Here is a 27,655-nt window from a genome sequence, read left to right on the forward strand (position 1 = left end):
GTGTGGGCTTCCTACCTGTCTGCCCTCCGGGCCCCGAACAGGGCTCATGGATTTCAGTCCTAGCTCAGTTTTGCTTTTGTGCCAAATTCTTCTCATGTTATGGGTGAGATGTTCCAGATGTAAACGTCAGCTCTGCATTGAAACTTGCTGCTGCAGATCTAGCATTGTGATCATTCTCCAGCCAACTCCTGTTATCAGGCTAGGGTCGGGGGAAGGCTTCAGCACTGCTACTTTATTTAGGAAAGCACCAAGTGTACATTTAACTTAAACTCTGCATTTTTTCAGCAGCAGAGATGTGTGTTTAACTTTTGGCACATRCTTAAGCCATCTGTTCAAGCTGTACCTTATTCGGGAAGGAGCTTCCTTTTAACCATGGCCCTTTGGTAGCAAGTCCTCAGCTGCAGTTTGTGTAGGAAGGTGGCTTAGGACCCATCTATTTCATGGTTGTCTTCCTGTACTTGCCATCAAAGCTGAGTGGTGATGTGCCCTGCAACCCTAGGCCACAGCGTGCAGCACTTTGCACCTCTGCTCATGTCAATAGCTGGGGAGCCACCCCCAAGACTGAGGACTGGGACGAGGTGATCATCCGTGAGCTCTTTCATCCTTTAGCTGTGTTTGATTCCAGCTTAATTCTCTGTTCTGTGGACACATCCTGCTTTCAGCACTGATAAGCCTTGGCGCGGCACTGAGCTTGCAGAATTTGACTGTCCAAGTCTCTGAGGACTCGCCCCTGAGTCCCCTCTGGCTTGTTTCCATCTTCCTAAGATGTTCCTGGTTCAGAAAGCTGCTGTGCGCTCGTGTTGCTGAGCTCGGAGCTGCCTGGGAGTGTGTCAAGGTTGTAACCATGCAGGGAGCTGAGGAAAATATCAGATTAAAGCACAAGCCATCGTAAATGACAGACCATCCTGCAAATCCCTGTGTGGGACTGTTTTCCCTTGCAAAGATCTTCTAGGGAGACCGCAACAGGGCTGCTACGCTGGTGTCTGAGGTGGATCAAAGCAGCTTTCTGCTCAGTTGACCTGTTGTTTAGCAGAGCAGCAGATTGGTGCCCCGTGCGTGTGCTCTACGAGGCTGCAGCTTGCCTGGGGCTCCCTGTCTGCTCTGGAATAAATCTCRCACCTCATCTACAGTGGGAATCAAGAGTGACCGCAGAGGCTGGATGTCTCCCAAGTGACGGCAGATGCTAATGCAGATGGTACTGGCGTGATTCCCATTGACAAGTCATCAAGTGGGACTGGCCAGGCCCTYCTGGGGGCCCTCCTGCCCAGACCCAGTGGTGTCTGGGTCTGCAGTGACCCAGGAGGTGGTTCCCACCATGCTGGGCACAGCAGATGCTGTCCTGGGTGGCTCCCTCTTCCCGCCACTTGCAGGTAGTGAAATTATTGCTGTGGTGACTACAACGGAAAGCGGTGACAAGAATGGAGGCATGTAGTTGCAGATATGTCTCAGAAATAGTGTRTCTGGGCAGATCCAGGCATCTGCATTTGTTTGCTTTAAACTAATGGATGTGAACAAAAAACCTTCTGGTTTTAAGCAAAAGCTTTCATTCAGGCAATTATTTAGTTAAATGATCCTTCAAAGAAGGAACTTGGAAGGGAAATGTCTCAGCTCACTAAGGGAGTTAAAAGCTACTCCAGAGCTTGAAGTTATGGTGCTGGCCCTGGCCCAGACTATGGATTCTGGCCCAATGTGAACCATCCTATATCTTCACAGTATAGTGCAGAACGTGGGCCTTRCAGAAAACCCTCCTTCAGGCAGAGAAGAGTGCCTGGAGTTTGGATAGGACACCCATTTTAGTGACTGACACTTGTATTTCATTCCTCTCCTTACTGCAATTCTTCACTGAAAGTGAACACATTTCAACAAAAAAAAGGACAAAGTTTGAGTTGGATTTTCTGTACCCAGCTGAGTGGGGACTTGTGTGATACCTGTGTCCCAGAGTCTACTTTATCGAGCATCCCAGCTATAAAGTCATAAAGCTACCACTGCTCCTTGGGTGGGAATGACACTTTCTTTAGGAGACCAGCCTCAAAATGATGATCTGAGTCCAGAAATATGACTTGGCTGTGTCTGAGACTTTCTAAATATTTGCTTTGGCCTGAGCTGTTTGCTGTATTTATGAATTATTTTAGATCCTCCAGCTTGCATTCTCTTTTTGTTGGCTCCTTTCTGTTGGACTTTAGCTGTTCGTTGGAAGAACGAAGAGCGGAAAGCCCCGTAAAGAGAGAAGCTCAGATGTTGAGTGTCTGTCTTCTTCCCCAATGCAGATGAGGTGAACTTGCTGGACAAAATGGCTTTGCATGCGCAGGACCTCAGCAATGTTTCCTTCGGCTACGACGAAGCCAACTGCAGCATCTTGGAGATTGGGCAGTACTCGACCCTCAACATCCCGACCAGGGAGGCCTTTGGGGACAGGTGAGCTGACTTCCAGAGTGGAGGGGGAGAGTTTGAAACCATGCAACATGCTTGTTGGTTTGAGACTATGTTAAGGCCCCATTCCAAAGCAGCATAAAGATAATGTATCCACTCGTCTCTCTTCGTAGCTCGCTGCTGCTTCAACTTCTTCCATCTCTGTTGGTCATGTGCAGGGGACAYGCATCATTTCTAGCCCAGCACAGAGGGGGAGATAGCAATAGGGTGCACAAGTTAAGCCACCAGCATTGCTTAATGTCAAGAAACTAATCTGCAAAGGAGCAGGCCAGGTTAAACCTCTGCTGTACTTGATATCAAAGATATCTGAACTTGGATCTCCTTATTCAAAGAGTGTCTCGTTTGTCAGGATAGAATCCTGACCCCTGTTCTGGGGTGTTTCTAAGCCTCTTCTGTTGAAGATATTCTAGGCTATAAATCATCTCTGTGAAAATAGCTCCAAGGCTATTTCAATTTAGCGTATTAAAACTCAAACCTCCAGTGGCTCTGTGATACAATTCCCCGTCTACAGAGTAAAGATAACAGTGCCATGTCCTTCCCTGGGATACAAGGGAATGAAGTGTATATATTTCTGGATCGCTATTGTGGATCACTGTTGTGTGTCACATTAAGAAAATCACAGAGTGGTTAAGGTTGGAAGGGACCTCTAGAGATCATCTAGTCCAACCCCCCTGCACAAGCAGGGACATCTAGAGCATGTGGCACAGGGTGGCATCCAGGTGGGTTTGGAAGATCTCTGGAGAAGGAGACTCCACAGTCTCTCTGGGCAGCCTTTACATTGTGTATGTAAAATGTATGCGGTGGAGGGGGAAGAGTTAAGGCTAAAGCAGCAAGACTAATTCCACTGGTATTACTCTTTTTGAGTACCTGACCTTCACATCTCAGTGATGGATTGGTAGGTATTTTTGTTGTTGTTGTTTGTTGTGTGTTTAATTCTTGCTTCTCTGAATTCATTAGCTCCTTGACTTGGTTTTCTGTGCATGAGTCTGGGGGGTCTCAGCCGGTGCTGCGRGATGCCAAATGTTAATTCTTTCTGCTAGTTTTGCAGACGAGCTGAGCGTGCTGATGAAGCTCAGGTACTCGCTGAAGGAGGACACCAGCCTGGTGACTGTCCTTAGCCATCGGAGCCAGGTGCTCTTCCAGATAAGAATTAACCCACATGCCTTGATCTTTGTCACCACAAGGAGGAGACACTATGAGTAAGTTCTAGCTCAGATGCTGATTTTTCTTTTTTCCTTTTCATGTTTCTCCTTTTCTCCTCTCAGGCCTGAAAGTAAGGTTTCCTAAAGCAGGCACTTGGAGCTTTGGTGAGGAGAGCTGCCCTGACCCAAGCTGAGCTCGATCAGTCATGTCTCCCTGTCTGAGTGACAGTCTCTCAGAACTGGTGGCATAACTGCACATGTGCTTGTTCCTAGGGAACATCCATGGCAGATGGTGGAGCCAYGCTCCTGCCAGGAGCTCCCTGCAAGCACACATTGGAGATCAGCTGTRCTTTGGCTGTGCTCTGTTGTGGCCAGAATGACCACTGACCCAAGGGTAGWCCCTCTCAGCTGACCTGAGATGTGGTGCTCATGGGCACATCTGCCTGCTTGGTCCATGGTCAGATGTTTCTGCTCCTTCTGGAGCCTTCCTGCTTGGTTAAGTTTCAGTCTGGGGTGGCATTACCATCTATCTGGTAGCATTGATGGGCACAGCAGTGAAAGCTCAGGGCCAGCATGGCTGCCTTGCCTCAACCTGTCATCTCTCACCAGCCAACACGCGCTCATGGTTGCACAGGGAGTCGCAAGAACAAGCAGTGGGGTTGGGGCTGGTAGGACAGAGATGAGGTTCTGTATCGCTGTTTTGGTAGCCTATAGGTCGCCCTGCAAAATCTGGGAATGAATCGGATGAGGATTGCCACAAATAGGAGTAATTTGTCTGATACCTTGCCTGGTTGTAGAGGTGCCCAAATCCACTGGATAGAAACAGTGTCCTCATGCTGCAATATGGCACCTACTTGTGACAATATGGCACCTACTTGTGACAATATGGCACCTACTTGTGACATATGGTAGATGTATTTTCTATTGTACTGTCCTTAACATCTACATTGTGGTTCTGATTTTGCCTCTTTCCTTTCCCTTTGGGGAACACAGGTTCCCAGTTTCCCTACTTGGTGATGGAGCCTGGCACCAAGTTGCTCTTGGCATCTCCTTGGAGAGACTGGAGTTGCATGTGGACTGTCGGCTGCTGGAGAGAGTGAGCTGGTCCAATTATTTTGGGCTGAGGGTCACCACGCAGGGGCTAATCATCATTGGAGGCCTAATCGAATCCTTTGAGATTCCTTTTGAGGTGAGAGYTTGGGCAGACCTGGCATGTCTGCGTTTGAGGACGCTTTCTTTAGTTGGGTGGCGTGAGGTTGCAACTCTTCAGAAATCTGGTTTCCTCTCCTGCTAAGGCACACCTTGCATTTTCATGGCATGGAGGATGAACTGGGTAAAGACTTTGAAGTATGCAAAACATTTGCTTCTGGTTTAGGGAGACACATGCATCAGTGGTAGAGAACCCCTGAGAGATGGTCCTCTGATGTTGCTCCCTGCCGTGAGAGCAGGGGGCCTCTCAGATGAGATTTAGGTAGAGTTTGAGTTGATGTTTATTTAGTTACCTACTGGTTTCTCATAAGGGCATTCTGAGCATTAGGAAGCACAAAACAGCTTTGTGGATGTCTGGGGCAAGATCCATAGGGGATGTTGTGATGGAGCAGCCTCATTTCCACCAGGGCAATGTGGTCTGGAGAGGTGGAAGGAGAGAGTTGCCAGCACTTGTTTACCATGCTGTGGTGCTCAGCCTGTGCTGCCAGTTTGGGCAGACACCAGCTCTGAGCTAACTGAAGGTGCTGTATTCCTGAGCCTGACCAAACACAGCCTCTCACACACCTTCCTGTGACTGTGAGCTGTGCCATGCGGCGAGGTCATCTGTGCAGTCAGCAGGCAAGGGATTTGATCAAGGAACTTGTGTCTGCAATGTCTGTGGTATTCCATAGCGTCTCCAGGGTGCCTTTGAGATTCTTATTATGTACTAYCAGCATGAAGCCCTTCTCCATTTCCGCAGGGTAGCTCTAATCTCCCTCTTCTGCAGCAGGCTGCCCAGCCAGACCCTCAGCCTGTGGAGGAAGAGTTCAGATTTCTGTTTGGATCCGGTGATTAAGAGATCAGCTGGCAGCTCTGACATGTTCCTCTTGGCACTTGGTGCTGCTGGCAGGTAGCAGAGGAGCATCAGGTGGAAGGAGCAGGCTCAGACATCTCCCCTGTCTGCTCATGTCATGCAGAGAAGCTACTCGTGCACTAGTGGTGCTGTACTGCTGACAGATTAGGTCAGCTGCCCTGAGCTTATCTAAGGAAAAGAGAAGGCAACCTAGCAAGGTGCATGAGAAAATTMCTTCTGCGTCTTTTCCTCCCCAGGGTGCTCTGCAGCAGCTGACTTTTGTGATGGGAGACCCCACGGCTGCCAGCGAGCACTGCCGCAGCTACAACACAACCTGTACTGGCTCCCTCCGCCCCAAGACCTTCCTCAAGCCTTCACATCCACCGTGGAATCATGCACCAGCTGGGCCAGAGGTGTGACCCAGGGTGACGGACACACGTGGGGAGTGTGGGACCAAGCCCTTGTCTGGTGCAGCCTGAATCAAACGGAAGGAACCAGCCCCGTGGGTTGATGCATCCTGGAATGATCTGGGTTATGTGATGAGATGCAGCAAAGTTCTGRTGGGCATGGTGGCCAGCACACAGATTGGTTCCTTCTTGTTGTTCAAACCCTCTGTTAAAGTTGGAGAGTTTTCATGCACCCAGAAAATGAGTTAGAGGAAAAAGTGGAGTCAAAGAAAGCCTGGGTGTGTTAAAGGACTGCCCCTGTGCACGTGTTTAAAGCAGGGAAGTTCTGACGAGCTATTGAGTAATGCTACAGCTGGAGATTCCCTTCCTGGGAGGGGAGTGAAAGCTGCACTCAGGCAGTGTGCTCCCCTTTGAAAAGTGCTTGTCCCCAACACGGTCTTTGCATTGCACTATTCGGTGCATGCTCCTTTCAGGTGTTTTCTCCTTGAAGTTGTCAGCATAGCCGAAAAACAAAAGTTTTATGGATTTTTCATTTACAGCATTCAATAATTCTTTAAGAAATGTTCCCATGGAAGCAAGCCCTAATCAATAGTAGTAAATCCCTGAGAGTATGAACCACCCTGCMTTTCCTTGGGAGCCAGGACTTGGGCCAAGGAGACCTGTTGTCTCTGTAGGCCAAGCACTGAAGTCAGCCAGGATGGGTTTTCAGTGACAAGTGCATCTGCCTTTTAGGAAAAGGKGGGGCTGCTCAAGTTGGTTGTCTCCTTGCCAGCTGGAAAGGCTGCTGTGGCTATTTGCAGAAGGCTTGCTTCACCGAGAAAGGGAGTTCCTAGCATCATCGCTGGCACTGGACTCCTGTGTGTCATGTCCTTGGAGTGGCCCAGTGAGGAGCTGGGAAGGCTGGTGGCAAGGGGCTGGGTGTCAGGTGGGTCATCTGCCCCCTCTCCATCTCACTTGCCAGTTTCTTGCCCTGGGTTTCTAGGTGCAAAATGAGCCCCAGCAGCCAAGATGCAGCGGCAATGCTCTGCTCGTGTTGCTTTCCCACTGCATCTCTTCCCTCGTCTCTGATCCTGGGATGGATTTGCAGTTACTTAATACCCTGTGCTGTGCTGCATCAGTTTCCATATTTATTATTTTAAGAGGAAGGTTTTTGGAAAAGCCCTAATCATAAGAGATTAACTAGGAGTTGGCTTTAACAGAGAAAGCCAGACACGTCATAGGGAGCAGAGAAGAAGAGGCCATGCAGTTTATTTGCCTGGTTTAAGTCAGATCACCATGTCTGCGTTCACAGGAAAAGCTACAGCCAACCCCAAAATGATACCTGTTGTTTCTCATGTTGACAGCCCTTAGTTACTGGTGATAGCTCCTTAAGGAAAGTCCAACTCACTACTTAAGGCTAAAACAGAGCAAGCTTCTATGATTAAACAAGCTATAGGAGGTSTGCTCTGAGCCCGCAAGGCAATGAATTCCTCTTAATGTGCTCTTACTATCTGTTATCTCGTGCTCTGTGGGCCTAGAGCACTCACTGGAGAGGCTGCAGTGGCTTAGCCGACACAAAAGTGGTTTWATTTTAAGCTTCAGTACGTTGACTRCAAGTGTGAATCTATGGGATAACCCTGCCTGGCATCACACCAACTCCCATCCCTTGGCCCTCCATAGAGCTGAGGAGCTTCAAAAAAACACTAAACCCACCCAAGAACTCAAGAGGTCCAATCGAAAGTTATTCCCTAGCGTAGATATGGACGGCTGGTTCCCAGGGTGTGTTCCCTGGATGCTTGCTGGTCAGTTGGAGGCAATGGGTTAAATGCCAGAGCCAAAAAAACACATGTACTTGAGTGAGTTCTGTTCCTTGGCAGTGATATTCTTCCTCTTTCCCTCCATCTGTGTAGGTGCCAAAAGAAACCAATGAAATCCAGGACTCATCTGCTCAGGTATGACTCTCCTACATGGCCTATGGGAGGTATGTGCAGGGGAAGCCTTCTCCACATTTCCTGCTGGTGTGTCTGGCCAATGCAATGTCTCCTGGGGAAACCAGTCAGTGTAATGACAGAAAAAAAAAGAAAACAGGCAAGGCTACAAGTTGGTTTTCTTTGAGCTCTCTCTTAATTGGCTGGAATGTAATGTGCTGTCTCAGAAGCGGTGGAATTTAAGGTGAGCTCCCTGGACACTTGGTTTGAGCCCAAGGGGGTGGCTTAATGAAGGCATTGATGAGAAAGTTGTGTTATATGTCTAGAACTGTAAGTGTTGCTTCGTCCTCCATTTGAGGTGTTGGCATCTGTGCAGGGAAGACTTGCTGCCTGCTATCGTTGATCTGGAAGGGCTGAGGTTGAACAGTGGGGTAAGAAGCAATTCTGGGTGTCGATGACTGTGGTGGTCCTTGGGAGAAGCCAAATTAGTGCAAGTTGGTGCTGTCTCCTGCATCGGGGCCCCTCAGAAGATGCAACCTGAGCCAAACAGGCTGCAAGGCCTGTATGTTTCAAGTTCATGTGTGACTTCTAGCCAAGGTTGTGTTTGAACTCATGCAAACAGATATCCCAATGAGGAAACTTGCCAGCAAATGTAAATTGAGCCTTTCTTGTATGACTGAGCAAATAAGGAGTCCTTCTGTCTTCCCGTCACCTTCTCAGGCTTTGGTGTTAACCGCTTATGCGTGGTCTTGATTCTCACACCTGGTTTGAAGCGTTTAGCTATGCCACACTATTGATGGCTCCTTAACACAAACCAGGCTGCTAAGTTTTAGTAAGTGGCTCTTTTACAGTTGGATTTGTGCTCTACATGTGAGAGGTTTACTCAGGGCACAAGTATCATAGTAGCAGGCAAGCTAGGAGACAGGCATGGACTCGCCCTCTGCTACTGTTCTGCTGATGCTGGTACTTGGAGGATGGATTTCTACCAATGATAATGAACTTGAACTAGTGAGGAAATGGCAAAGTTGCTTTTTCTTCTATGTATCTGAAAATGTCCGTATCTCCCAAGAATTAATTCTTGAGTCTGGATCAGTGTAAACTGATGAGATGCTGCCATAGAAAGCAAGGAAGTGAAATTCATGGGTCCACAGAGGAAAGGCTATTGATGTTCTGGTTTTGGGACAAGTTTGTTTATTTTTTTCCAACTCTTAATCAAGACCAGAGATACCTCAAGATCTTTGTTGTTAAGGGCTYATTTGGATTTATTAAAAACAAACAACAAAAAAGAGCTACTAATCTGTAACAGCTTAAAAATAATGGAGAGCAGATCAGCTCTCCTGCAGTGACTGTCCAGAGCTGTAGGTTGTAGTTGCACTTTCTGKTTTTTCATTGTGTAGATCAGCTTGCTACTGTGTCCTCCAGTTTCTAACAGTCATTAAGTAGTTGTAAAGGGGTGATGTGATGATGGAGAAAGATACATAAAATGAAGGCCATAGATCAGTTTTGTTGCTGGCAACCTAAATCACAATGCSTTGTATCTTTTTTAAGGGGGTGGATTATAATTCATCAGTAATCTTGAAAAAAATGGGTAGTTCTGACACATTTCTCTCTCCATCTTCTATCTCTTGCATCCCACAGTCGCTGGGTCTGTGGGATGGTGGGGTAGGTTACTAGGTTGAATGGCTTTTTCCAAAGCAATTCCATTTGGGATCTGAAAGTTGCAAGCTAAATACACCCCAAATCCCACAGATTTCCAAAGTGTCTTTGGAACTGAAATTGCACCAGTTGAACCAATTGGAGAGTTCAGGCTGGTTCCTAGATTTTTTTTCTTGATTTTAAAGTCTCATTTTGCTACTGATCTTATGGTGTTGGAGTCAGCAGTCTTAATTGCTGATTTATTTTTTTTTAATAGTAGCTGCTCAGTAGTAGTCAGTAGACATGCTCACTGTAAACATCAATAAGGCGAATCTCTTGGCATCTAAAATCTCTGCAAGTTTTTTAAATTTCCAGCCTGGTGTCTGTGCTGGAAGGGGTTGATTTTTGCAATATTTCATCCTTCTGGTTTAGAGGGTGGGCTATTGCAGAGGGACAGGCCGAGAGGATGCCTGGACCAAGGCAGCCCTGGCTGCCCGCCCCACTGAACCCTCTTGCAGCCTCAAAGGGGAGATGTGGAGCTGGGCTGGAAACACTTTTCTGGTTTTATAGCACATGCAAGCCAGCAAGGAGCTTTTTGCCAAAAATAAGTAATTTTTCAGAAACAATTTCAGGAAGCAGAACGTTAAGCAAACCAGAACAGTGCACTGGGCGAGWGTGTGTGTGTGTCTGCTCCTCACTTTGCTGGTGGGAGAGATGCTTGTGTGTGGCACAATTCATGAGCATGTCCCTCCTGCCAGGTCAGGCAAATTTTAAGCATCAGTGAATGAGCTTGTACTTTATGACCTAGGTAGCAAAATAAAGGACCATCTGTGAGATTTTTTTTCCCTACTGTCTCAGTTTTAACTAAAAATCCTTATTCTGAGGTTTTGAAATATGATATTCAACAGAGACTTTATTTAACACAATTTTCTTTGCTATTTTTGATCACACGAAGAAGCATTCCTGCTGAATGAAGCAAAAAAAAAAAAAAAAAAAAAGTGGTGCTCTTGATTAGATGCAATTCATATACGGAGAAGGGGAGAAGCTTGGTTTATTGCAAAAAAAAAAAAATTCAAATATATTGGGAACCTCCATTGTAAAGATAACTTCAAAGCAGTTAATGGAGATGTAGTTGCTAATTTCTTGTTAACACTTTTTGATTGCTTAATGTCAAGGTGCTATCAGAGCAYCTGCTCTCCTTCCTTGCCTTCAAATCAAAACAGTTTGCCTTCTTAAGTCAGAACATGTACTTATTTTGGATTTTTAAAAATAATTATTGCAAACTACTTGTACTCAGCCCATCTTGGCTAGTGAAGATGAACTGGTGAGGAGCTAATGCCGCTCTAGTGCCCCACGGGTCCCTGCTGGTGGTTGTTCTCTGGGTAACTTGTTCCAATACCCATGTGTGGGTTTGGATGTGACCAGAGGCCTGTGGCCCTGGACAAGCAGGGCGGCCTGGCACAGAGGCACCCTTGGCTCCTGGTTKTTCTCCTGAGCTGGTACCAAGCTGGGGGCCCCAAAGTGTCTTGTTGTGACTGACATAATCAGCTGCTGGAAAACCATTTTCTCAGGTAGGAGATAAGGTGCCACCAGACATCATTGASAAGGCTAATTATTTTGGTGTACAAGATAGTCATTTCCCAATCTTATTGCCATACACAAACCAATCTGCTGTCCTTCCTTACATAAAGTGGTGATGAGGGCATCAGTGGGTTGAGTTACTCCRTTCTTGGTTAGCAAGTTGCTCCTGCACAAGTTCCTGCTCTCCTGGGCCCTGGGCAGCTGGGCATGGATGGAGTTGTGTGGGGATGGATGGAGTTGGCAGTGAGGCTGAATCTCCTTCCACCCTTTGAGGAGGGAAGTGCTGGGGAGAAGAGGATGGAGCTGATGCTACTACYAGGAAGTGTTTCTTCCCTTGCTATAAACACTATAGATCAAAGTTATATTTTCTTTGACCTTATCTTCTGCTAAACTCTTCTTTAAGATTTCTTGGAAACTATTCTTCTTAAATGAATGCAGATTCCTTTGGAAATAGTCCTTCCTTAATATCAGCTTTCCCAGAATGAAGCATGTCCCAGACAGTTCTTTCTACAGGGAGTAGTTAGAATGTGTTGAGGGGGTGGGAGAGAAAAGAAATAATGTTTAAAATTGTCTTGTCCTGACTCTGAGCTTCTAATCCTGTTGTACCTTTGTCTGATAGATTGGAAAAGCCGTCTATTCTCATAAGTGTTCACTGAGAAGGTGCTAAGCCTCTCCAAATCTTCATTCAGCCTGACCAGGGTGAAAACAAGGGAAGCGCTCTAAGATAGTTGCCTAGATTCCCATTGTCGATGGAGGCAGAGATTGCCGCTCRTGGTCGGATTTTACTCTGTCCACCGCTGACCAAGTTTGCTTCCATGTGAGCTTATCTGCTTGTTCGTAGCATCAAGTCATCCCAACTCACTTGCCCTGCTGAAGTCAAAGGTCTCTGCATCAGCACTGTTATATTTATCAGCAACACTCACTAATCTTCTCAGGAAAAGATACCAAGTGCATTGTGCAGGATCCCTTTTCAAAGCCGTGGCATTAATTGCATTATCTGCTGTTTCTTTGTTAATGAGCCCCGTATCAGTCGCCTGTTCTTTGGCTTTGGAGCAGTCTCAGGGAAGAGGTCTGTAATTACTCAAGGCCTCCTGGTTGCTCTTGCACATATTGGCACAACATAAAGGGTTTTTCCCCCCTAGTCCCCTGGAACTTCCCCAGGTTTCGGAGCCAAATTGAAAATCAGTGTTCATGTTGTGGAGAGTCTGCTCTCTCAGAGCTTCATAGATTGAATTATTGGGCTGGGACTGAAGAATGGTCTTTATTTAACCCTCCGTCGTGTCACTTCAGGAATGGAAAGTGTTTCATTATGTCATCTGCTTTTACCCAAATGTGGAGCAGAAACGTGGCTTTTACGGCTCTGTCTTCCCATGTCCTTCTGCATTTGTTTTGTTCAAATCAGTTTTCCATAAATCCTGGGTTCTTAGTTGCTTATCCCATGCCACTCCCCCTTTCCTTTTTTTTTAATAATATGCCATTTTAATGGATACTTTAAATATATGTTCTTTCCCCTTTCCCACCTATAACTTTTTTTTTAAAAACCCTACATGCCATTTCCCTCAATGTTGTTTCTTCTGGGCAACTTCTAAACGATTTAAAGCATTTCCTAGTTTTTCTTTCTCAGCTATTTCTTCTCATAATAGGCTTTAACTCTAAATTTGGAAGCTCTAAAAGCGTAAGTATGTACGTTTGTGATCTTGGGGGCTTTTTTTTCTGTTTATGCATAGTCTGTATAATGCACTTAAGGGACCAGTAGCTTTTAGCTTGGGCCAGTTCCTCATGAGCGTTCCAGTTAAGTCTCTAGCACGGAGCTTTCCCATGCTGGAGCTGAACGTGGAAGTGCTCGTCTGGAAGGGCTCGCCTTTGGAATTTTGGAAGGGCTCACCTTTGGAATTTTGGGAATTCCAAGGATGCTCTAGATCAGGCAGCAGGGATTAACCCCTGCTTTCCTTRGAGTCTGCATCCCCTAGTGTGGTGGGATTTGCACTGATTTATTTACTGTGTGTTGACTCCAGCTATTAAATAACAGACTGCCTTAGCCTCTGTCACTGCAACAGTGCACAGCCCTGTATAATTAGGTTAATACCATATGTACAGCTGGTATAAAGAACATTTAAACCTGGTGCTTGGACAAGTGGAGGCTGACTTTAAGTCCTGCCTTTGTACGGTATTCTTCTGCTCCTGGTGCCATTCCCTAGCTTTGTCTCTGCAGTTTAAAATGAGGTTGGATTTTTATTCCAGTGCCTCTGCAAGACTGTAAAGCACCCGCCAGTCTTTGCCTTGCAAAGCAGAAGCCAGACCTGTAATGAGCTTTTTGCCTGTGTTTTGATTCCTGTTCTGCTCCCCAAGGGGGTCCTTTGGCTCGGAGCCCCTGCACTGATCTGCACTGCAGAGCCCAAAATAGCTTTCCCATTTCGTCCTGTTCCACCACTTAAAACAGGTGATTCTCTTCCTTTGAAGAACTGGCTTTTAAATCCATGGCTTTATGGGATTGTTCTCGTGTGGCCTGGTCTCGAGGATGGGTCTTTAAGCTGGGTCACCCCTTCTACCTCTGTATTGAACAGTTCCTGGCTAACGATGTCTGTGCTYGGTGGGGCTGTCGTCATCTAGTCCTCATGATGCCCCCAGGAGGAGCGAGGGCTTGTGATTTTGCATTAATTTTCCTCTTCAGAAGATGTGCAGAATGAGGTGCAAAAAGTCCACTTTTAAGAGAACTTGACTTAAACTTTGTTATGCTGTAGCTTCATTCATTGTAAAATATGTATCTATATAAAAGAAATGTTTTTAAAATATTTTCGTTTTCTGATTCTAAAGCACTTTCCTAACACTGAATGTTAGTTCTGTCCTCCCCAACAAAAATGGGATTGCAAAATAAAACAGTGGATAGGTTTCTTCAGGCTGGGCTGAAGTGCCTGGGTGCAAAAGGTGGCTGGTATGGACAATGGAGCATGTCCTTTGAAACTGCCCTTGGTTTGGTTGTAGCTTGCTGAGAAATTACAAAGAGCAGGGGCTACGATAGGAGTAACATGGAAGTCATCCATGAGAGACATCCTTGGGTAGGTCCCAGAAAGTGAAGTTGTTCCTCTGGTTGGTGTAACCTGTGAGCAGAACCATCGACTCCACTGAGCAGAGCCATCCCTTACCCTGCCAGGGAGGGGCCCTCCTAGGCGATTTAGTTCCTTATAATTAATAGCCAAACTGTTGTTTAAGTTGTACTGTTGTACARCTGATTCTTCTGGAGTTGAACTTTGGCCAGTTTGTTGTTTGTTTTTGTAACCTGCTTAACTAGAAATGGGTTAAACCTAGYGCTGCAGGGACTCTTAATTTGATCTGAGATCTGGCCTATGTGTGACTTTGAAGAGGCCTCTTAAGGATTTGGTACTAGTATGCACTAGTATAATTGAATCCATTAGTTCAGATATATTTGAAAAGGCTAATTCAAATCAGAGCATTGGTGAACGTGGCCAAGGAGGAAGGTTTCAAAGGCAGCCCAGCTCCTTCCCCGGACATTGAGGCCCTGCTGCTGCTGTTGCAGCTCCCGGGAGCAGGGGATAGTGGCAGCAACTGCAGCTGGGAAAGCTCAGACYGCTTTTCAGCTGCTCTGGAGATGCATCCAGGTGTCCTAGTTCCTGATTTTTGTGAAGGACACCTGGATACCAGTAGTTTGAAGCTGCCTTGGTCCTCTGGGCATGTCCCCTTGCATCCAGCACGAGCATCCCAGCCGTGGTGCTCAGCACAGCATGCCCAGGTGCTGCTCCTCTGCTGCTAATGTTCTAGGGGCAACATCCAGAAGATGGGGAGGCTTCCAGGGATGCTGCGTGTTTATTTAATGTGAGGGTTAGCCACAAGAATGCATACAGCAACTGCTGATTGCTTTCAGATGGTTCTTGTATCAGCTGAGGGAGGTTTTCCATGGGTGAGTCTGCTGAATAGTTTCTGCTATTAAGAAAATTGGCCATTAATACATTGGGCTTTCCTTACCCTAAAGGTCAGTAGTGCCTGGTGAGATGGGGAAAGCAAAGAAATGGCAAGCTGCAGAGGGCAGAGGCCACGAGATGCATCATTGCTGCTCTTCAACTGGAGTCCAAGTGCCAAGTGAGAGAGGTCATATGCCTGATGGTGTGCACACTGGTGAAGGCTTGAAGGACCTGCCTGGTCCTCCTGAGACCTCCCTGTGTTGCCACCAGGCTCTGGACATTTGACCTTGCTGTGGATAAGGCTGATGTCAGGCAGCCCGTCCTTGGCCACTCCATGTGTTGCATGATGTCAACTGTCGGTCCRATAGCTTTCACCTTTAAAAACATATGCTCAAGTGGTTAGGAGCTGATCCTTCTGTTTTCCATGAGAATTAGGTCTTACTTCTGAGGAACAGTACAGGCCTCGTGTTTTTGGTGTAAAGTTAGAGGAGAACATGACTGGTGGAGGCTATACTGGCTTGATCTCTAGGCTGCATGTCTGCACTGGAGGGTAGGGAGACTCTTGTTCATTTTCTGACTTTGTAAATGGCTTTAGCTAAGCTCCCATGGACTTCTGCTAGAGAAGTGCTGCATTCTGATTTATTACCTGGACACTGAGCCCTGTTCAGAAAATGCATGTTTTAGCTTTCATTGCTCTTTGAGACCATGATGGCAATGAACTTGTGTGTCAGTTGGTTTAGCAGCACCCAGGGGAAAATTGGAGAGCATCTAATTGCCAAAGGCAGCCTGGGAACGAAGCAGGAGGGTTTCTTTGTGAGGAGTCAGCTGCTGCTGCAGGACCAAGGGCATGCCGTGCTGGCAGGAGGCTGGGTTGGATAGCGGTGTTTGCAGGAGGCTTTTGCTGGTTTTGAACCCTCTATCATGCATTTTTGCTCTTCCTCCCAGGGGGCTTGTGTGCTTGGCACACAGTAACAAGTCAGCAAACTCGTGTTCCTGGGGATGCCAAGACAGGTTTATTGGCAGGTGAACCAGGGATGGCAAGGTCCCAAACCCAAGGAAGTTCACTTTTGGAATTACGGTCTTTCYAGCTCTCTACTGCTTATCTTGACTCTGAGCTTGCATTTCCTTTTCTAACTCGCTTTCCCTTCTCCCTGCTCTTCTCCTGTTTTGTGCATTTTAGCTTTTAGTCGCAGTCTAAAGTCGCATCTAGTATAGGATCACTGGACCTTGTTGTTAGTGGTGTTTCTTGCAGCTTCTCTCAGCTTCTCCTCCTTGGTGTTGGATTGCCACTTGCCTATTCAAGACCTGCTCTAACCACCTTTCCTTAATAAGACCACCCGTGACATGTGCGACAAACTCCTGATGCCACAGGAAGGCTGGATGCTTGGTAAGGTTGGTAGCACTCGCTGGAGGAACAGGATAGTGCAGAACCAGAGGAAATGGGAAGAGAAAGGTCAAGGGAATTGTCTTGTCCCCTAGATTCCTGCAAGGACAGGCCCGTCCCCATCCTGAATCCCAGAACTTTGTGATTCAGGGATGCTCCTGTTCCTGACACCAGCTGGGTTGCAGAGGTGCTGCTTGTGGATCATGGGCATCACTGCCCTGCACGCTGTTAAAGCATAACTGCTCTCTGGTGTGGTTTAAATGATCTTTTCCTTTAAAGAGTTTATGGAGTAGGGGACGGCTGGAGTGTGGGAATGGAATACAACTCCCTTCCTCAACTCTTCTTCTATGCATTTAACTCCAAAGCAGCAATAGCTTTAAAAAATCCAAACCAAAGGACCAGAAGCCTTCAGTGCACGTGGAGCTTGGTCACAGCCATGGCAGGAGGGGGACAGGGCCAGACTTGGTGGCTTCATTGAGTGGCTAAGGAGGCAGAGTTGGGGTTTGCTGGCCCCAGGTCTCTGTGCAGCTGCTGTGACGGCGGCAGAAGGGGTCTCATCTGCTGGAGGGAGTGGAGCGTGGGCATTGCTCTTGGTGCGCTCTGCCAGCATGGGAAGCACCAGCGTGTTGTGATGGTTTTCCCAGGTGAGCATCTCCCTGGTGCAAGGTACAGGGCAAACCCAGAGCCAAGCATGAGCAGGCTGGATCAAAGAAGCTCTAGTGGAGGTTTAGCCACGTCTCCTTGTACCTCCCTGCTCCCCAGTGCCACGCAAGGCAAGCGTGGACCTGCATCTCCCTCTAGTGACTTCTGTGAGATCATCCCTGCTCATCCACACTGCCACGCGAGCACCAGCTAGAGTGGAGGAMAAAGCATGCTCCTCTTGGTGCCAGGAGCTGAGCAGAAAGTGTCTTTCCTCGCTGCAGCTCAGTGCAGAGAAAATCCAGGCACACACCGACATGTTTGCGGTGGTGCAAACTCCATCAGAGAGTTGCACTAGGACTGGGTATAAAACCAGACGTGTTCGATTTTCCCATGACTGCTAGGAGAGGCAGCAGCTAAGTGAGGCCGTGGGGATGGACTGATTCCTGGTGTGGCTTTACAGACTTAGCTTTGGTGGGTTTGGTGATTGCTTCCAGGCTCAACTTTCTGTTGCTTAACTGTGGGATCTGCATTAAAAATAAACATATTTCCCCCTCTTCCTTTTCAGGATTACACATTCACTGATTCTGACTCGGCTTYGGGGCCACCTTGGACGTGGGAGGATTCCCAGGAAACGCTTAGCCTGCAGCCTGGTGGAGGTGCCTCAACATCAGTCTCTGCTACTGACTTGCCATCTGCTSACCAGGAGGAAAGCCTCTCTATCGAGGAGGAAGGCTTTCAGCTGCTGAACTCCACCTATAACAGAACCACTGGCCCAGGCAGGCCAGGGCTTGACAGGAGCAGCCCACCAGTGGCTGGCAATACAAGTGAGTCCATAGTTGCTGCTGTCTCCTTTTCTCCTGAGCATCTTCATAATGCTCGAGTGGCTGATGGTGCTTTTATCCTTCTAGGAGTATTGGCCGAAGCAAACAGAGCAGCTGTCAAGAAGGAACGTTCCTCAGATCCCCAGGGGGAGAACGTCACCACGGAAAAACTGAAAGGTGACATGGGCTCTCGCTCGTGGCCCTTCTCCAGCAAACCTGTTGATGCCATTGTTGGTCTGGAGACTCCTTCCTCCTTCCCAAAAGTCTCTCTGCCAGTCAGTCGGACAGCCAGCTCGGATGCACATGTACCCAAGGTCCTTCCTGAGCCCCCAGGCAAGGGGGAGGTCAGAAGTTCTCTGGAACATCCTTTAGAAGCTCCTCTAAGGCCTGAGATGGCCACAACTGCCCTGCAGACAGGGCCTAGGAAAGGTGGTGTGTACCATAGTGTGCCTGGAAGCAAAGAGAAGAACCTTGTGGACCACCAAGAGCAGGGGGTCCTGCCAGCAGCAGATGGACAGCAGGTTTGCATGAAGCCGGGACCACCAGGGCTGCCAGGACCACCGGGTCTGCCTGTAAGTGGAGGAGGCAATGGCTACRGGTGCAAAAGGGTGGATGGGGTGACACTTTGTACAGTGGGTAATCCTCGGGCAATGGAGCAGCGGTTCAAAGCATCCCTTAGTCCTAAAGCACACAGATTTGGGGAAGGCAGGGAGGTGCAGGCAGATAGGTTGAAATAAGAAAGCTTCCTTATGCCAAACACGTTGGAGTCTGGTCATCAGGTCATTCCTCACACCGGTGTCTGTGCTGGTCTGAGGTGGGGCTTTGCCTCTTGTATCTGCTTCTCCCAAGCCTGGGTCACACCTGTGGGACCAGGTAGCCCCGGACTCACCCAGAGCATCTGGCAGCGTTTGTGGGTGCAGCTCTTCCCCTCCTCGCTGTGGTGAGTGGTGGGTGCAAAGTGTGAGCCTGGTGCTTTGCGACAAGAACCAGGCAGATAAACAAACCTTCCTTGTGTGCAGTGGATGTCCAAGCATCAACCCATTTGCTTGATAAGCAGCAGGTTTCCTGATGTCTCCTAAAGAGCTTTAATTGTGATCAAAGAGAAAGAGGATGATTTTCTTATCTCAGTTCTTTGGAACACCCAGAGCACTGGTTGCTCCCCAGGACAAGAGGGATGTGGAGCTCCTAGAGAGGGTCCAGTGCAGAGTAACAAAGATGATGAAGGGACTGGAGCATCTATCTTATGAGGAAAGTCTAAGCGAACTGGGCCTGTTTTCCCTGGAGAAGGTTGAGAAGGCGGTCTTATCAATATGTATAAATAAATGAAGGGTGAATGTAGGCAGGAAGAGGCTGAAGTCTTCTTGGTGGTGGCCAGTGACAGGACAAGGGGCAACGGGTGTAAGTTGAAACACAGGAGGTTCCATCTCTGTGTGAGGAATAATTTCTTTCCTGTGAGGGTGACAGAGCCCTGGAACAGGCTGCACAGGGAGGCTGTGGAGTCTCCTTCTTCAGAGATCTTCAAAAGCTGCCTGGATGTGATCCTGTGCACTGAGCTCCAGGTCTCCCTGCTGAAGCAGGGGGTTGGACTAGATCTCCAGAGATCCCTTCTGACCTTTAAGCATTCTGTGATGATTAAATGGCTTGAGACCATCTCTAGCATAGGAGAGATCACAGAATCCAGTTCTAGGGCTCCCCTCTGTGCCCTCGTCCAGGTCATTGATGAACAAGTTGAACAGCACTGGGCCCAGTACTGATTCCTGGGGTCACCACTGGCCACAGACCTCCAACTAGACTTGGTCCCATTTTACCACTCCCCTCTGAGCTCTACCATCCAGATGGTTCTCAATCCACTTCACTGTCTACTCATCCAACCCACACTTCSAGAGCTTTCCTGTGAGGATGTTATGGGAGATGGTGTCAAAAGTCTTTCTGAAGTCAAGGCAGACAACAACCACGGCTCTCCCATCGTCCATCTAGCATCCAACAACCACATCCATCCCATTGTAGAAGGCTATCAGGTTCATCAACAAAYACTTGGTGAATCCATGCTGACTACTCCTGATCACCTCTTCTTTGACATGCCTAGAGATGGTCCCCAGGATGAGCTGTTGCATCACCCTTCCAGGGACAGAGGTGAGTCTGACAGGCCTTGTAGTTTCCTGGCTCCTCCCTCTTGCCCTTTTGGAAGACTACAGTGATGTTGGTTTCTTCCAGCTCTCCTGTTAGAGAAGGATYGTGTCTACATATCAGACCCTCTGTTCCCTGAATCGAGGAATCCCCACGGCGACAACCCACCTTTTCTCCCTCCTGCTTGTGGTGACAATATGTGGGGTTTGCCTTTCTGACTGCACTACAATTCTTGGAGGAGAGGGGCTCACTCCTTTACTGTCCACCGATTGCTCTTCCTCCTCCAGGGCCRGGGGTACCCAATAGGGTAAAGTGGGAGAAGGTTTTCTCCTGCCACCTCRAGCCTGACTTTTATCCATATGTTGCTGTGCTGTTTTTTTTACCCGTGTGCTTGCTGGGGGATGGAACCTGTAGAAACTCATTGCTGGGCACTTTCTGGTGCYTGCCCCTGCTTCTCTCTTGGTCTTACAGGTCCTTCTTAGCTGTTCAACCTCCTCTTTTAGCTCAGCTGCCGTGCTGAGCAGATCTTCCACCTGCTCACACCTCACATGGTTCTCATCCCCAGTACATGGCTTTTGGCTGCYGATTTAGCTGTCACCTAGGAGGAATGATTAATCATGTTCTCAGTTTTCAGCTTGTGTGGGTCCTGTTGGTCAGAGGCAGGCTAATGCGCTCCACGTGGGGCCCAGGCAATGCCCAAAGCTGCCTCCAGTCCGTCTCGGCATAGCGAGCCTCTGACTTCAATCTCAGAAGGGTCGTTGGTCACTGCTCTCGTTGCTGTCCTTTGCTTCCTCAGCAATGGGACACCTGGAAAACCGTGCTGGACCAGAGCAAAACMTTCTGGTTATCTTGAAATACAATATGTGTATTTTATTCAGATTATTCATCCACCAAAATGTCTCTGTCTTTTAGTCTTGGTGATCTAGGATAGATGCAGATTTAGCAAAGAAAGTCTTCATTGAGAAGTATTTGGATTCATTTATGTGTTTTCTCCAGTTTGTTTCTTTTAGGCATGCTAATTTTGATGCCTTTTCCTTAAAATTCAGTGGTCTTAAGTAGAGTGGAATTGCACGTGTGGTTATCAGTGACCCACATGGATTGCTACAAGTGACCATGTTCTCCTCGTGGTGTGCAACTGAGTGAGAGCTGCCTGGGATGTCTGCGGGTTCAGGGATCGCTTTTGGGATCGTTTCTCCTTTGGATGACATGGATCAGGGCTGTGTGAGAAGCTATTTGGATTGATGGATTGCCACGAAGAGTCAGCCCTTCTGATGATGCTGTAGCGTTTTCTTCTCCCGCAGCTCTGGCTGGGTCTGTAATGAGAGCAAGTGCTGGGTACCAGCAGTGTTGGGTACCTCAGAGCAATCAGACCTGGAGCCAAAGGAGAGATGAATCCTTCTTGGCCCCCTTTCCCAGGCGAAATCCATTTTTTTTGAATGTTCCTGGATGTTTGTCATCAGCATGTCAGGCCTCAGGGGATGCTGGTTAAATTTAGGACTGCTAGCTTCCTCCTCAAGCCATCTTCTTAGTGTAGCTCTTGCAAAAAAATAGGAGAAAATCGCAGAAGGAACAGATGCTAAAGGGTGGTGAAAATATCACAGGAGCCACAGAGGCGTCGTGCCACCTGACAGCCCTGCTGTCATTCCGTYGGGAGGGAGGAGGGAATGCGGCAAGGCGGAATGAGAGCCGGCAGGGAATTGCCTTCCCTTCCTGTAGACAATCCTGGAGTTGTGTGACGTGCCCAAATAAAAGTCATGGCTGGACTTTCTGCTGCATCTGTCTTGATAACCTGCTAGTTGGTGGCCGAGGGCTGCTTGCCAAGGCCACGCTGGGATCTTCCACCATGGGACAACTGTTGGGTGCTTTGCAATATGTTCAGATCGAGACYGGAAGCCAGGGTGGGAAAAAGAACCAGCAAGAAGAATAATCCTCCTGCCTTCACTTACAAATGACGTGAAAGCTTTCCTTTGGGATCTGSACTCAACATTAGCCCTGGTTTGGGTGTTGATGTTCTGCACAGGGTTTACAGCGCGTCATGCGCTGCTGCCGGGTCACCCYGAGCATCCTTACTGAGGCGCCAGGAGGTGGGAGCCAGACTGGAGAGGTGTCTGAACATAAAATCTCAGGTTATTCTTAGAGGAAAGGTTTGGGAATAAAGTATTTTTAGTGTCAACATTCTGGGCTATGTTTTTTTCTCCTTCCCCCTCCTTTGCTAGCAATGTCAATCAAGGAAATCAGAATGTTTTAGGGGAAAAAATGGTGTTGCTGAAATGCCATTTTCTGGAGTTTAGCTTAAAAAACTCCCAAACCAAAAATCTCTTCYTCCTCCTGATAGCAAGCCCTGAGAGTGGGGGAGCACATGGTGCCTGGTCATTCTGATGCAGCTCAGGGAAGGTGCAGCTGTACACAGCAGAGCTCAGAAAGGGAATCAGCGCGAAATTACCCCACTGCTTCTGTATTTAGTGCCCCAGGGGTGACATTCAGACCTGGATAGTTAGTCACAATCAGTTAGCGATGCCCCCCATACCTCAGGGTCTCATAGCCGTGGTTTTGACCAAGCAGGTGGAGATGCTGGAGGGCTTGGAGACAGGGAGACCTTTGAGTGGCAACCCTGCAAGGGCTCTTGGCAAGGCCTCTCTTCCATAGTCCACCCATCTGTGGGGTTCTGCAGCATCTCTTGTCTCTCCAAAATGCTCTGAGCTTGGAAAAGTCAAGAAGCAACTCTATCAGCCAGGACCTCCTCTCCTCATCCTGGGGAGGGGCGGATGGACACATGCACTGACTCTCTAGTTGTAACCATCCATCTTCTCTAAAGGCACTTGAGATGTGTGGAGAAAACACACTGCAAGAGGTGAAAGTGCCTGTTTCCCCAAAAGTTGCTGATTTTTGTGATCTTAATGATGTTCCTTGATTAATTGACTTAATTGTGCTGCCAGTACTCAAAAGCTTCTTGGCTTTTGTAGACCGTATTTCAAAAGGGGTTACCAACAGTAACAAAATATTGACAGGGTTTTCCTCCCTTTATTTTTTTCCYCTTTGTTCCTATTACTCAACCTTAACACTGGTTGTTCAGAGACATGTTTTCTGTTCCTAGGCTCAGATGGAGTTCTGTTGGAGGCAGGCAGTGTTGGGGACAGTGTCGGCTCCTGCAATGGGCAGATGTAGACCCGTCTCTGTTCTTCTCAACGTAGCCACCACCATCGTGTTGTGACACGTGCAGTTACAGCTGTCAGCTCTCATCGGAGGAAGAGCTGTTATGTTGTGGGGTGGCACTGTGTGCGATTCGCAGAGTGAAACACGGGCTCCCTTCTTTAGGAGACCTTTTGAATCAGTTTTCATGTTCTCTCCCAAAATGTTGCAGCCCTTCATTATTCCTGGGGATCTGCACGTTTCTCTGATTTGCATGAAATGGTGTCAGCTTTGGGAGGAATTCATCTGCTTAAGGGAGAGAAGTATGTGCTGACAGTTTTTGAGGAGTGCTGCTGTGCCTGYTGCTGTGTTTTGTGCCATCGTGCACCAGAACGGTCTGTCTGAAGAGCTGCCCTGCTCTGTCGCTGTGGTGGATGTGGGTAGTGCTGACCGAGGGAGCCGAGGGGTGGCAGCTGGTGGATGGTTTGGTTTTTAACCACTCTGTTGCCCCAACTGGAGATCCAACAGTGCAGGGCAACATGACAGATGAGGGTGGATGAAGCTGGGTCTGCTAAGACCTGCTGGGGAGTAGGCCAAGAGGAAGGACTCACAGGTCCTGACGTGCACCAGCTGAAGGCTGACTCAGAGGTCCTTTTGTTGGTTTAGGAGGCCCTTTGGATGGCTTGTGAATAGAAAATGTTAGTGTGTTCCTGCTGCTGCTGCTTCTTGTTTGCACTTTGTATGTCCTTTGGCTGGTGGCACAGCACGCCAGGCATTGGTGCCCACTGGGAGAGATTTGTGGTCACTCCCTGGGGTCCCCAGGTGCCTTGGGAGCTGAAGCTCAATTCTTTAACTTGCTATGAGACACTTTGTGTGGTGAAGATCCGTTTTGGGCAATGTTCTGAGTGCTGCTGTTCCTTCTGGCCGTGCACCTTGGGCTTYGCACACATCCCCTCAGCACCAAGACCAGAGCAGTAGGTCTTGGTGTGGCCTTAGGGCCATTGCTTTCCCAGTTGGGCTGRCCCCACACTCCATGTCACTTGCATTGGGGTCCTGTCCTTCGTTACGTCTGCTCACAATTCCCGGGCTTACTGCAGTGATCCAACCAGTTTGCAAGTGGAGAACAAAAGAAGAACRTGCTGAAGGCCCCAGATATGCTAGTCCAGCAGCAGAGGCATGAGCAGATGCTGCCGCAGCTTCTGGTACATTCCTTTCATGGGGAAAAGCTGTGATCTCCCATCTGACTTTGTTCCTGTCTGGACAGATGCTTCACTAAGCCCTGAAGTGGGGTCATTGCTTGGCTAAAATGTGCATTTTTGACTACAAATGAGCCAGATCAAATCTCATATAAATTAAAAGCTGCAGATGTTTGCATCCTCGTCCAAACTACTGTTTGAGTGGGTGGCCATGGTCCAGTTTTATGGGGTTTTTCTTTTTTTTCTTTTTTTTTTTTTTTTTTCCTTCCTCCCCTGACAGCTCTACATTTCTCCACCTGGTTTCGGGAAGTGTTTGTGCTCCCGCAGCTGTGCGGTCTTGGTCATTTTTGCAAGGGCTGCAAGAATTTCTCTGGTCACCTCTACTGTGGGGGGCAGAGATGCTTGCAAAWAGGGCAGGAGGGGAGGAATGGAGCAGCACAAAAAGGGGTGCATCGCCCGCCCCACTGAGTCGCAGGATTTTTGAGATATTTGTGCTATTGTTTTTCTGGTAACTGGAAGCTAAATCGATCATTTCAGTCCTTGCTTCCCTGGTGTGGTTAGAGCTCTGCTCCTGGCGCTTGTCACCAGTCCTGGTGCTCCTTCAGTGCATTCCTGCTGCCCAGGGAATGGGGGGCACAGGCAGAGATGGGTGATGCAGCTCTTGATTTTTGCCTTTCAGGGTTGTCCAGGGAGACGTGGACTGATGGGACCCAAAGGAGACAAAGTGAGTATCCTGGAAAATGTGTGATATCGAGATGTGGCTTAGGATCTGGGGCAAATGCCACTGATATTCTGATTTTTTTGTTTGTTTGTTTTTTGTTTTTTTGTTTTTCCATCTGGGGGCTCCTTATGCGTGTTTAGAAGAGACAAGAACTATTTTTATTGACTAGTTAAAGCCCAGACTCATGGCTGAGATGACTCTCTGGACAGACCGTTCTACTCTGAGCCACCTAATGGCCTTGCAGAGGAGGTCACCAATGTTTGCTCTCGTTGGGGGCAGCAGAGTGGGTAAAAGAAGCCCTTTCCCTCAAGTCACCTGGAGGAATATCGGCAGATCCAGGTCGAGCTACCAACATGACCCAGTTTTAGTCCTGTGCTGTATCTACCAACTTGCTTAGCCTTTGAATGCCTCAGGTGTTTTTGTGCTCAAGGATTACCTTGGCGTTTGCCTCTCTTCCTCCTTTTGGAGAAGGCTGCATTTTTGTTGTTGTTGTTTTTCTGGGGAGAATGACAAAAACTCGGCCCATCACCGGAGACCTTAGAGGAGCGAGGAAGAGTTTGGGTGTCCCAGTACTGCACCATGTGGTGCGTGTGCTTGTGTCGCGTTGTCACTAGCACCCCAACAACCTCTCTGCGATTCTGGGGATTCGGGAGGGTTTATTCCTACCACCACATCCTAACGTTACAGAGCTCCKTGGCTGTGCTGCACAGCACTGCTGCAGTCCCACAGCAAGGCTTTCCAGCGATGGAGCGTTAGGCTCGTGTTGGTTCTTTCTGGCTCTGCCATCGAYATAGCAATTCCAACGCTTCTCTGTGACTCTTTCCCTATCAATCTTTCAACCTTCTTTGTGCAGAAGTTTCCTTCTTASCCAAACTGCACAGAAGCCAAATTGGTGCTGCCAGGTCACACCATCTCCCCGTGCATGTGTTTGATACCTGTAGCACGTACGTGAGTCAGGGCACATGCATGTGTGTATTTGGCTTATTGGTTTGGCTTTCCCRGGTGTCAGGATTGCTTAGGATCTGGTCTGCATGCAGGATTTTGGAATAGGTCTAGATACAGGCTTCCATCAACTTGCTGTGTGTCAGAGTCTGTGTCCAGTCCTGYACGTTGGCATTGACTCCAAAACCCAAGCTGGTTTTGAGGACCTGCTTGTGTCTTTCTAGGGGTACCCTGGAGCCATGGGGCAGACGGGCCCCCCGGGAGACCCGGGCCCTCCAGGCATGCCCGGCGTCCCTACCGTCGTCCTCTGGAGAAACTCCAGGGAGGACTGGCAGACGTTCACGGTGAGTGCCTGCGTGTGGGAGCTGGGTGGGAGAGCTCAGCTCAGAGAGGTGCATTGAGGGGTTTTGATGGTGCCTTTTGAAGCCACATCTCATTGCCTCCTGGCTGCAGCGGGCTGAGTCTTGCCCAGAAACGTGTGCTGGTGATGGAGGCTCCAGCACAAGCCTCTGGGGCAGTGCTCACCTCTCAGTCCCAATTGCAGCCTGACTTGCTGACTTCCCTTACTGGTCTTGATAACAAATATCACCTCTCACATCAGAGGCCTCAAATAAGGAGTTAATAGAATTGCATAGATCAGGATCTTGGTAACAGAAGCCACAAGTCATATTCACTGCTTGGGAAGCAGGAGGAGAGAAAGAAGGTGACGGGAGGACATGGCAGGAGCCCTCTGCTGCAGCAGCAGGGTGGGAGAGGGGGGCGACCAGCCTGGGCAGCTGCAGGTGCTTGGCAGGAGATGAGAGGGATGCCTGGGAGTCACAGGCTCAGCATGCAGTGCTGTCCAACAGCCGACAGTCTATCAAAAGGTTTATTCACGTGCACCTTGCTGGGCAGGAGCTGCAACATTTTGCAGGATGCATCCCGTGGAAATTCCTCTCCCTTGGGCTTTGTGTGCCAGTGCTTAGCCTAGTGGACATGGAGCAYTCATAAGGCTTGTCCTGCTGGTGGGGCTGGGCCACGTTACCCTGGTGGTGTTAGAGGTGATGGAAGCAGGCTCTGGGCAGTGCTAAGCAGTGCCACATCCCGCCCCAGACCCCACGTTTTGCCAGGTTTGGTCAGGATAGGACAGGAATGAAAGTAGAGTGCTGGTGAGGCTGCCTGCTTGAGCCATCTACATGAGACCACAGTGCTTGGAGAGGCCTTGGAGAAGTTCTGGACTTCACGACAGTGCTGCTCTTGCAGACAAACCCTTGTGATCTTGGGGACTTCTTGGGCTGCCAAGTTGTTTGGAGGGGGGTCAGCCCCTTGAAATGCAAGTCAGAGGAGCAATCGCTCATGCCAGTGTGACATGTGGGAAGTAAGGGACATCCAGGAACTGCTCCAAAGAGCTCCTTTCCAGCATGATGAGTCTTGCTGCCCCGGGGAACGGAGCAAAGGTTTTTGCCCGCGGGAGGCCTCCAGACATGGGGTTTGCCAAGAAGCAGCCCTCAGTGCAGCTCTGTAGAGCTAGAAGCAGCAGAGAGCAGGAGTTGCCTTGGAAATTGCTGTCTTAAATTGCAACTCCTGGTTTAATTAGGGAGCTTAAAAACCTCCAGTGCTAGAGCCTTTTTTTTTTTTTCCCATCCCTTTTCCT

General features: G+C 48.5%; 1 protein-coding gene across 1 annotated transcript in view; it reads left to right on the plus strand.

Moving 5' to 3' along the window:
- The first annotated feature begins 1,315 nt into the window (after positions 1-1,315).
- LOC112956139 (collagen alpha-1(V) chain-like) overlaps positions 1,316-27,655 on the plus strand; it is a 41,681-nt gene continuing 15,341 nt past the window's right edge. Inside the window, exons 1-10 of the mRNA XM_026049645.1 lie at positions 1,316-1,370; positions 2,268-2,415; positions 3,471-3,629; positions 4,566-4,761; positions 5,871-6,026; positions 7,910-7,951; positions 17,652-17,910; positions 17,995-18,479; positions 25,039-25,083; positions 26,247-26,366. Of these exons, the coding sequence (XP_025905430.1) occupies positions 1,316-1,370; positions 2,268-2,415; positions 3,471-3,629; positions 4,566-4,761; positions 5,871-6,026; positions 7,910-7,951; positions 17,652-17,910; positions 17,995-18,479; positions 25,039-25,083; positions 26,247-26,366 (1,665 nt within the window). The remainder of the gene's footprint in view (positions 1,371-2,267; positions 2,416-3,470; positions 3,630-4,565; positions 4,762-5,870; positions 6,027-7,909; positions 7,952-17,651; positions 17,911-17,994; positions 18,480-25,038; positions 25,084-26,246; positions 26,367-27,655) is intronic.

This window comes from Nothoprocta perdicaria, unplaced genomic scaffold, assembly GCF_003342845.1.
Source record: "Nothoprocta perdicaria isolate Ctin4 unplaced genomic scaffold, notPer1 scaffold_6, whole genome shotgun sequence".
NCBI lineage: Eukaryota > Metazoa > Chordata > Aves > Tinamiformes > Tinamidae > Nothoprocta > Nothoprocta perdicaria.